Consider the following 11,169-nt stretch of genomic DNA (forward strand, 5'->3'; position numbering starts at 1 on the left):
ATTGTAATATACATTTACTAAGTAGACCTACTGTACTTAACTACAATTTCATTATTTTAGGAACTTTATTTTACTTTCCATTTTCTGCTGCAGGGGGCAATATTGTACTTTTACTCGACTACATGTGTTCGATTACTTTAGTTATTTTGCGGATTCAATACAAAATATGATCACTGAATAAATTATGTAACACCATCAGTTCAGATAAGACTAAAATGTTCCCTTGGTGAAATTGATAAACTACTTGGCAATATAAATTGTAAAAATAAGCCACACCTTTACCAGCTGCAACATGAATGTACTTATTAATGCATCAAAAATGATAATCAATAAGCTAATAAACATTATTCTGAAATGGGCCAATACTTTTATTATTTTCTACTTCAAGCAACATTTGGAATGCAGATATTTTACTCGAAACAGAGTATTTCTAGACTTTAGTATTGCTTCGTTACTAAAAAAAAAAGTAAAAGAGACGAGTATGGACATAAGTACATAAGGCACCCCATCAAATAAATTAAAATGTTGGTGACGTAGCTCGTTGTTATAACCAGAAATAGTTCAAAAGAACAAGAAGCTGTATTTTCTAACCACGGTGACGTCTCTTAAAGGGCCAGTGCCACACGAATACGCATACAGTAAAAAACACCACTGTAGTGCAAATGCTCCCTCTGCTGGTCATATCTACATTTTGTAATGATTGTTATTTACCTCGCTGACCCTCTTCATAGGCTCACTTTATCTCAGCCAAACCCAACCCACGAAGCACAGCAGCTGAGCTGGTGTTTGACAGAAAACACCGACTGAGTTCCTGCTTCCTCCAGCTGACGGTCCAGGCTCCAGGTAACGTCAGCGAGCCACAGATCTACATACATGCATCTATGGACACGCTACGTTAATGGTCTTCACAACCTAATGTGACGCTGGTGAGGTCGTTGCTGTTTCTTTGGACACCAGCGCTAACTTGTCAGTGTGCTAGCTAACTTCACTTTAACCTGCTGGCAGGCTGCTAACGACAGACTCAGTTAAAGCTAACTACGATTAATGGAAGCTGATTGTTATTGTGCAGGAAAACTGTCGTAATATGACTGTACCAAGTGAAACTAAATGACTAAATGAATCACACTAATTCCCTTGCTTATGTCCTAGTTAACAACTACAATGAAGTCGCCAGTTAACACGGTCGCAAAATGAACCGAAACACAGGCTAGCTCTGTGCTTGTTTATGTTAACTCAGATGATCATCTAGCTCTATAGCGCTGCACTGACCCTCCTGGGAGCATAGACACTGCAAGCTCACCCCAGGTCTTAAACTCAGTTGTTTACGTTGTGAAGAATGTCATATTTTTCTTCCCTAGTAGCCTAAAGCCAATGATTGTGCGCCAGCTCTCCTTTAGAGGCAACTCTCACCTGCGTGCCCACCTGAAAGACATGGCCAGACCCAGTTCAGGTAGTCTTCATTCTTTACAGTCCCTGCTTCTGTTATTTCCTTATCCTGATGAGCAATTATTATATTAGTCATCCACAAATTCATGAGCCTTAATTTTTTTGTCGTTTTGTGTGTGTGTGTGTGTGTGTGTGTGTGTGTGTGTGTGTGTGTGTGTGTGTGTGTGTGTGTGTGTGTGTGTGTGTGTGTGTGGACATGTTTATCTGCAGACCTGACAGCACTCAGGGAGATTTTCTCCGAGGCCAAGAACATAGCCATCATCACCGGAGCAGGGGTGAGTGCAGAGAGTGGAGTCCCCACCTTCAGAGGAGCAGGAGGCTACTGGAGGAAATGGCAAGCACAGGTATGCAAGCATATTGTTATATTACTGAACTGTGTTATTGTATTACAATGAGAGGTGTTTCTGTAGTTCTCCTTCGTTCATTTGATTGTGGTATAAACACCTGACAGTATAATGAATTTCAATACGACAGCACTGGTGCTGTGCAGATGAGTCTGTGGCTTCTTCTGTTGACAGTGTTGGAGTTTATTTAGCCTCAATTTATAACAACAAAGAGGAGCTTAATGCTAATAAAATCCCGGGGATATTTTCAATCAGCACTGATTGACCTTTGTCAGTATTAATGGCCTTTTGTCACGTTTTCATCTTTTAGAAACTTGCCACCCCAGAGGCCTTCTCCAGGAATCCCTCGCGTGTTTGGGAGTTTTACCATTACCGCCGCGAGGTCATGCTCACAAAAAATCCCAACCCGGCCCACCTGGCCATCGCGGAGTGTGAGGAGCGACTGAGCAAACAGGGACGTACGGTTACAGTCATCACTCAAAACATCGACGAGCTCCACCGCCGCGCCGGATCCAAAAACCTCCTGGAACTCCACGGCAAGTAGAATACACTAAATGCCAGCATGGATCTAGTAAGCTACTCGTAGCTATTCTAGTACTCGACAAAGAACACAAAAGTAAGTTTTCAAGCAAAAATGCCAAACATTTGTTTTTCTCCAGCTTCTAAATTTTGAAGATTTGCTTCCTTGTTGGTCAGACAAAACAGGAAATTTGAGACCATCACAAATTTCACAGCAAACTGATGGGCACTTATCACTATATTTAGACATTTTATAGGCCCTAATTGAGAGAATAATTATTTGTCCTTCCATCTGCACACTTGATTATTTTCATTACCGATTGATCCGCTGATCAATTTTCAATAGTTGATTAATTGGTTAGTCCATAAAATGTCATACGAGTAGGAAAATGTTCATAAATTAGGTTTTTATGATTATTATATATGTACATCTCCAGACTGGAGAAACTGGGACTTGTACATATTTGGTATTTTTATTTGATATATTACACAAAACAATTAATCAGTTGTTAGAATAGTCTTTTATAAAATTTCTGTCTTCCGACTAATCCATTGACTATTTGTTTCAGCACTAACATACAGTATTAACTCTTGTATTGTTAATCCAGGAAGTCTGTTTAAAACCCGCTGTATGAGCTGTGGTCATGAAGCGGCCAATTACAAGAGCCCCATCTGTGCCGCTCTGGAGGGCAAAGGGTAAGAGCGTCATCTGGCGTCGTTGGGTGAATTGGACTGTTTTACCTCGACAATGTGGTGTCATGGCCCGGCTCCGAGACCATAACAAATATGGGAAGCGCATGCAAGGAATAAACTAAAAGAAAGGAATTTGGATCATTAAGGGTTCATTTGAACAGATGTAACAAAAATGTCAAAGCTAAAGAACACTGGCAGGAAAACATGCTGCCTAAACTAGTGCAAAAATGAACTGTACAGAAATGAGGACAAGAAACGACAAGGGTGGGGCAAGTTTCAGGCATACACCCCCCCCCCCCCCCCCCCCAAATCACACACATTAACAACACAACATACAAGCCCTGGTAGAGTCACAATGCAAATGTGTTTGAAGAGATAAGATAATCCTTTATTAGTCCCGCAGTGGGGAAATTTACAGGATTACAGCGGCATAGTGGATAGTGCAAACAAGAGCCATAGTAAAAAAACAAGATCAAAAATAAGTATTACAAATAAGTAATAAAACAGTAAAGAATGAGATATTGATCATATTCATTTGAGCACAAAATGCCAGAGGAGAAAAAGCCTGTTTCAGTCTGTCAGATGTCAGCAGCTAAATGACACCTGATGACGTGTTGACAAGGAAAATGTGTGACCAAACTTAAATGTCACTCCGTCACTCATCTGACATTTAAAAGTGATGTTTTTTTAATAGCTGAAATGTTCCATTAATCAATTTAGTCTCTGCTGTGGACACAATGACGGAAATCCTGTGCTAAAATGAATCACGAGTATCAGAATCACTGATGTTAAAACTGATCTGACCCGACTGTTAACAGTGATTCTGATTAAATCTTCAGCCGTACAGGTGATATGAATGTCTCACTGCCTTAAAGCTAAATCAAAACATTTGGTGGAATACGCACATTCATGGCTAAAGTATCACTTTGCAATTATCAGCCGTATGTTACCAAAAATGGTTTAGATTCTATTTGAAGTGTGCAATGTGAATACAAATATAAATATATCTCAGTGTCATTATTAAATCACATGGATTATTAAGAAATATGCTTTGGACGTGTTGCAGAATTTGAAGTGTATTGGGGGTGTGATTGTCCATTGTAGAGTCATCTAACGTCTTTATCCAAACTGCCTCCTCAGAGCTCCGGACCCAGACACAAATGATGCCCAGATCCCAGTTCAGCAGCTGCCCAGGTAAGTCACACACTCATGTTCTCTTTTAGTGCACTGCTCTTTTCAATTGAGGTTATTTGTTTTGGCAAAGTGTGTGTGTGTGTGTGCGTCTGTGTGTGTTTCAGGTGTGAGCACGAAGGCTGTCACGGTCTCCTGAGACCAGCTGTGGTTTGGTTTGGAGAGACTCTGGACTCCGACATCCTCACACGCGCAGAGAAAGTGTTGGACAGCTGTGACCTCTGTCTGGTGGTGCGTGTATCTGTGTGTGTGTGTGTGTGTGTGTGCAGTTTCCCAACCCAAATCATGAAGTGCAAAAATACTTCTATTACTTCATATTCTCTTTTGAAGCTTTCTGTTCTTTTACCATCACTCATTGGTCCTTTCAAAAGTTTGTGCTATTCAAAGTCAGAATAAAGTTATTAGCCCTGTTTTTTTGATGCAAAACAGTCACATTAAACAAAGCAAGAGAAGAAGAAAAAATAATAAAGTACTGCATCTTCAGAACCTTAAATATAAAAAGGAAAATTTAAATAAAAAATATGTAAAATATATTTGTTTAAATATAAAGAGCTGTTCAATGTTCAACACCAAGAGGATGGAATGTGCAAAACATCGACTGGAGTGTGCAAATGCAAACAGGATATGCATTAAAGTAACGCGTCAAGTTATTTACTCATTTATTTACATTTTCAATTCAAATCCCACTCTACAGGTTGGCACTTCATCCATCGTGTATCCAGCAGCCATGTTTGCCCCTCAGGTGGCAGCCAGAGGTGTCCCAGTGGCCGAATTCAACATGGAAAACACACCGGCCACCATGCGCTTCAAGTATGTGTCATTTTACTATCGCACACTCGGCACGTGTGCATCGTCACTAATTTGTGTCACGTCTACAGCATAGACAACATTTATTTTCTCCTTGTGTTTCAGGTTCCACTTCCACGGCCCCTGCGGGTCCACATTACCCCCCGCGCTGGAACGCCACAAGACCGAACAAACATGAGTCCTGGACATCAGCTGCACTCAGACCAGACTGTCTAACACTGGAGGATACCAAACATAATGGGTTGAATGTAATGAACAGTGTGGTGATGGGGTTCATGAGAAGTAAGGACAAAAGAGAAATCGCTTGTTCAAGCTAACACGGATAAAACGTACAACGACATGTTACTAGACTAAATTATAAATAGTTACACACAGATTTATTTCAAGTTGATGCATTTTGTCTTTGTGGCTTCTGTCTTTAATTAAGAGATGGTGACAGATTTGAATGATTTTCATTTCTTTGAAGGATTTTCTTTTCTTTTTAACATTGACTGTGTAACATTGTAGCAGATATCGCTGTGATGCCAAATCACACCAGTGCTCTGTGCCGACTGCTGCAAACGTTGAAGAGTTATAATAGTGAAACTTGTCCATGAGCCATTGCAGAATGATTAACTGTGCTCTGTATAAAAGGTAGTGAGACGAGTGAATCGCATATGGACTATGGATTAAATATTAAATTCCATGTATGTACGTTGAGAGCAATGTGTAAACCAGAGTCAAATTCCCTGTATGCGTACGCATACATGGCTGATTCTGATTCTGATACGATCACATATAGGCTGACTTTATCACTCCCTTTGCATTGAGTGAATGCTGATAGTCAGGCGGTAGGGGGCAGTGTTTAGCTACTGCTGCGTAAGCTAATGCACCTCCAGATGGGAGAGAAAAATAGACTCTTTCCAAAGGATCTGTGGGCTCTGCCTGGGATTTGGGCTGTGTGTGTGTGTTTATGTGTTTCAATTCAGTGTTGTGTGAATTTATGAACCGTCATGAATACTGTGTTTGATGCCTTCCAGTGGGCATGAGTAAGCTCCAGTTAAACCAGGGAAACCAGTGACACTGCATTCCTGCATGCCAGTCAGGGGGAGATGAGGGATTTGTTTCATGTATGTTAAGGCAAGGCAAGTTTATTTGTATAGCACATTTCAACAACAAGGTAATTCAAAGTGCTTCACATAAAACCATTAAAAGCATCAAAACATGAGGCAAAAGGAGATTTAAAAACAATTAGGAAACAATAAAAACAGTCATTAAAACATTAAAAAACAGTGTAAGAAATAAAATACAGTAGTAAAATGCAGAAATGCAGGAAATTGATTAATATATTAATTGAATGTGGTTCAAGTAAAGGCAGCAGTTAAGGCTCAGAGATGATTGAAACAGCATATTCCTGTGAAATGAATAAATGTATCCTCGTATAAACGGAAGAGTGTCCCTGCAGAGCGTCCTCAGAATCCTTGCATGCATGCATGTATCTAGAATAATTAGAATAATTAGAATAAACGTTCTGAATCAGAAAGGATCAACCTTTAATACTGGTGATGGTAGAAGTCTGGAAGTGTGTATCGACTGTACACTCTATTTGTGCTCTCTTGTAGGCATTTTTCAGCTTTGGCTAAAGGTGGGATTGAGCATGACACTTTAATGCTCGGCCACAACCAACCCCCCCCCCCCCGCTTCTTCTTCTATTGTCTCAACATCAACACGTACTGCGCATGCCGAGGCCAGAACTGTGTTCTTGTGTGTTATGGTGCCGTCCTTTATAAGGAGTCAAGGACTGTAAGGAAAGTCTGTGAAGTATAAGCTCACCTCAGTCGAACAAAATATAAATCATGATTTGGTAATATAAAATATCAACACATTTTTGTTGGTGAGAAAAATAAACACATTTGATTAGAAATCGATGTGATGATCTGTATGTATTTTCAGTGCCACAACGACAAAATCATGACCAGCTACGATCGGCTGACTGACCGCAGGACCAGTGGTGGAAGAAATACTCTGAACTCTTACTTAAGTAGCAATGCAAGTAAAAGTCCTGCATTCAAAACCTCACTCAGGTAAAAGGACAAAAGTATCACCATCATAATATACTTAAGAGTACGAAAGTCTGCATAGGGAGAAGGTCAACAAAACATCAGACTTAAACACAGGAGGCCGCTGTTCATTTAATGTTTACCCATGACAGTCAAATGTTTTTTGCTTTTTTAAAGCAATCTTTCTTTTAACATGCTTTTTAATGATGTTAAAGATCCATTTGAAACATGACAGGGGGCTCGATGAGGGGTCCACTGCTCTCTAGCTTCTCTGATATAGACCGTGTTGGGCTTTGGCTAAAGATGGTATTGTTCCTGACACATCCCACCACCACCACCCACCCTGACCTCCATCATCTCAGCACAAACGCACACTGTGCACAGACCGAGTCGAGCTCTGTACACGCTCATTTGTCAGCAGAGGTTATTAATATTCGGCTAATCTGATGGAGATATTCATATAAGCGACCAGAAATCTTATCGCACCATCTCACTCTTTCTTTTCTAAGTTCCCTCGTTCACCGTTTGAGAGCTGTTTTCCGTCTCCGTACATCTGCCATATGTGTGCGATGTTTGAGACGCCTCCATCACCTGCTCATTGGAGAGAGGATGATGGTCCGGCGGTCCCCCATGACTCTGCTCTAAAAATAACAGAGCCAATTTCCCGCCTGTTAGGTGGCGATTTCACACCAATCTGAGTTGTAGTGCCAGATAGGCCTGTCAGAGAGCGAGAGGCTATATGAGAGAGACAGCAATAAGGTGAAAAAGAAAAGCAAAGGAAAAATGTAGGTCAGACTGTAATGGATCAAAAATACAAGTTCTTTATCCTATAAACACACCGCCCTCATCAGCCTGAAGGAGCCTATTCATGTGCAATTGTTGCCATTTTGGGAGGTTGTTTACATTTTAAAGGAAAAGTATCGTGCATAACCCCTTAAAAAACACAAATTGTGATTCTTACAGACAAGCTAACCAGCGTCTGGCTGTAGCTTTATATTTATTGTACAGACATGAGTATGGTATCAATCTTCTCATTTAACTCTCAGGAAAAAAATAGGTCAAAATGTCAAAATCTTTCCTTCATTAGTTTAGTTTGTAGTGTGATAATTTAGTGAATGTCTGTATGTTTGTATCCCTAAGCTTGAATTGAAAACGCTAAACTGAGTTATCATTGTTTCCAGTTGTGACATTGCACCAAGTGCCCGTTTTGGTTTGTTCAAACAACCATTTATAATTAGATCACCTCAAAAAGTTGTCAAAGTAGTGAGAAGAAACAGTTTCCAGTTTTATGCTTCAACCACACTTTGATATCGTCTCTAACAATAAAAAAGGGATGAAACAATATTTGTCCTCAATGAGACCGCTCTGTAGGCCAAATTTAGCTGTTCAATCTATTTATACTCTATTTAACTTAAAGGTCCTATAAATTGCCTCTCTCTTAGTTAATGTGATGTATTTGATGCTGAAACAGGGCCATAGGTTTGGGTACAATGAGGTGTAATGCTGTGTTCACACTAAGAGTGACAGCAACATTTCTACATTTGAAAAGGAAGCCAGTCACATGAAGCTAAAAACTATCGCACATCAAATCAAAGTGGAGCTGGTCTCAACTTTTTTCAGCCTGATTATTTGGACTTCTTCGTCTCACCTACTAAAGCATGAGGTCTCCAATGAATATATGTATATACAGTATATATATGTGTCACATAGGGGCTTTAAGTGAAGGACCTGAATACTTCTTCCCCATATGTCAGTCAGTCAGTCCATGGTGGGGGGTTAAAACAAGTGTTGCAATGAAGAGAAGCCGTTGTGAGGTTACGGTAAATCTATCCGTCACTGTGTCAGTGTGAAACCAGCAACCACGTCAGTACGGCTAACCCCCCCAACGCCCCCACACCACCAGCTTTATGAGCCGTGCGCCCACATGTGACTGACAGGGGGCTTGTGTTTGTCCGTGTGGCTGCGAGTGGCTGTATGACTTGTAGGATGGAGGCAGTGTAGCTGATTTCCAAGAAGTTTGTCAGCTTTATTTTGTGCAAACATTTGAAAATATTTCATTCGTATTTGTTCAGAATTATCACCTCAGGCTGCATGTTTGACTTTATGTATTTCTGTAGCCGTTGGGGTCGTTAAAAGGAGAGAAAATAATAAGATGCAAAGTCACGGTGGGTCATGAATAAAGTTGTGGAAATCGGTATATATAGAGGCGTATTTAAAAAGCAAATGACTGCACGGAGAATTTCTGTCCAATTTTGATACATGTAGATGTTCATTTTTCCACATAGCCAAGGACGTAGCTTGTGCCAAGACTATGGGTTGCCTCATGGAGCAGCTTGATTAAATGTACAGTATGTGAGTGCGTGTGTGAATAATTTGTCTCCCTACAACTTCTCGTTCAGCTGACAGAAATACCAATTCGAGAATCTTTCCCCCCTTCCTCTCAAACTGGAGCATCATATTTTATTCATTCGTTTGGCAAACTATGAAAGTGAATCAACTTTGATTCCACAGACGCCCATCCACCAACATACCTGCAACTCTCAGCGCTATTGATTTTTAATTCACTCTCAAGAAGACTTATACTTTCTTCCTTCTGGGGAGGTAACACAATTTTAGCCAGAGGACCTGCAGTGTGTTTCTTCGATTTCTCTTCTTGTGAGAACCTTGTGTTTCGTCACGGATAGAACGTTTGAGGAAGTTGTCATCCTGAATCATTATTCATCACTTTGAAAACTTTACAGTTACAGTTTCCTGTAAGAATTAGCCTCAAGGAAAGTGGTCAGTGCATGTCTTATGTTTGTGTGCATGCAACTATCATAGGCAAATATTCATACACACACATTTGTACTTAAATGAGTATGAAAACATGTTTGTGATTGTCAGGACCTTCCACTTAATGCACTCTAACTGTCGTACTAACCTGAACAATTCTTTACCCCCAAACCGGCACTTTGAAGAGGTGAGGACCAGAGAAGTTGTCAAAATGTCCCCACTATTTAAACATTTTGCAAAATGTCCTCTTTTTTCCACAAATGTCTCTATAGGTTCCAAAATGTCCTTAATTTCCCAAAAAGTTTTTGCATGTCTTCACTTTGCAAAGCTGTCCTAATTTACAGAAAACGTCTCACTTTGTAAAATGTCTTCACTTTCCAAAAACGTTCCAGATTGATACCAATTTTCTAAAATGTTGTTAGAGTCCAAAGTCATGTTCAAAAATGTTCCACCTTTCCAAAAATGTCCTTGCTCGGCAAAATGTCCTCACTTATAAGATCTAACAATCAGATTGTTCCCTATAAAGATTGAAGCTTGGGAGCACACACACACACACACACACACACACACAAACACACACACACACACACACACACACACACACACACACACACACACACACACACACACACACACACATATTTTGTTTACTGGCTCCACCATGGTAGAGTTGAGTGTTAATGTGTTACTGTAGGAACTAAGATGTGTGTAGCGCCTCAGCAGAGGGAAGCCTGAAGCACTGTTACTGTATACACACTTCCCACATCATTTCTCACACTGCTTGGCAGTAAAGTGGTGCATGGGCCTCTGCACGTACACTTATGCACACAGACATTTATCTCCAAAACCTTTCATCGACAAAAAACCTTATTAAAGCTTTGTCAGATGATCCAAAAGGCTTTTATAGGGTTTGATTAGTAATAATGAAGGGCTGAGGATTTCTTGGCTGCAGCTCATAGTTTGGGTTTTACGGCACATTTAATGTCTTTTCAGTCTCAGTGTTTTCTCTAAACAAGCTCTGATAAACCTACTGTACACTATCTGCTCAGCACCAAACCGAAGACACAGTTAGAAACTAGCTGGTCAAGAAAACTGAGCATGTAGCAGCTTAACGGTCAGATTTCTTTTCTCAGGAGTTGGTGGAGACGAAACCAGAGCTAGAAGGAGAGTGAATATTGGACATATAAGTTAGACACAAACACGACTCCAATGGTATGATAATGTTGCTTTGTGTCTTCTGGGAAAGTAGGCAACCGTCTGCCAAAACAACTTAATAAGGTGATATTATGTCAGGGCTGCTTGTCTTTCTATTCAATTAGAAGCAGCTTTGTCTCCGCCATTGTTCAGTAACACGAGAC

General features: G+C 40.3%; 1 protein-coding gene across 2 annotated transcripts; it reads left to right on the top strand.

Annotated features, from left to right (window-relative positions):
• The first annotated feature begins 678 nt into the window (after positions 1-678).
• sirt5 (sirtuin 5) lies at positions 679-5,446 on the top strand. Of its 2 annotated transcripts, none has more exons than XM_076088501.1 (9): positions 679-843; positions 1,359-1,450; positions 1,657-1,790; positions 2,101-2,330; positions 2,922-3,005; positions 4,143-4,196; positions 4,301-4,424; positions 4,888-5,003; positions 5,106-5,446. In XM_076088501.1, exons 2-9 carry the CDS (start codon positions 1,372-1,374, stop codon positions 5,176-5,178), a joined length of 894 nt encoding a protein of 297 aa, XP_075944616.1. In that variant the 5' UTR covers positions 679-843; positions 1,359-1,371; the 3' UTR covers positions 5,179-5,446. The 2 variants fall into 2 exon arrangements, with proteins under 2 accessions (XP_075944616.1, XP_075944617.1); XM_076088502.1 differs by having other exon boundaries at positions 1,362-1,450.
• The last annotated feature ends 5,723 nt before the right edge of the window (positions 5,447-11,169 follow it).

The sequence above is a fragment of the Anarhichas minor genome, unplaced genomic scaffold (genome assembly GCF_050575085.1).
Source record: "Anarhichas minor isolate MPS153535 unplaced genomic scaffold, ASM5057508v1 ptg000010l, whole genome shotgun sequence".
Taxonomy (NCBI): domain Eukaryota; kingdom Metazoa; phylum Chordata; class Actinopteri; order Perciformes; family Anarhichadidae; genus Anarhichas; species Anarhichas minor.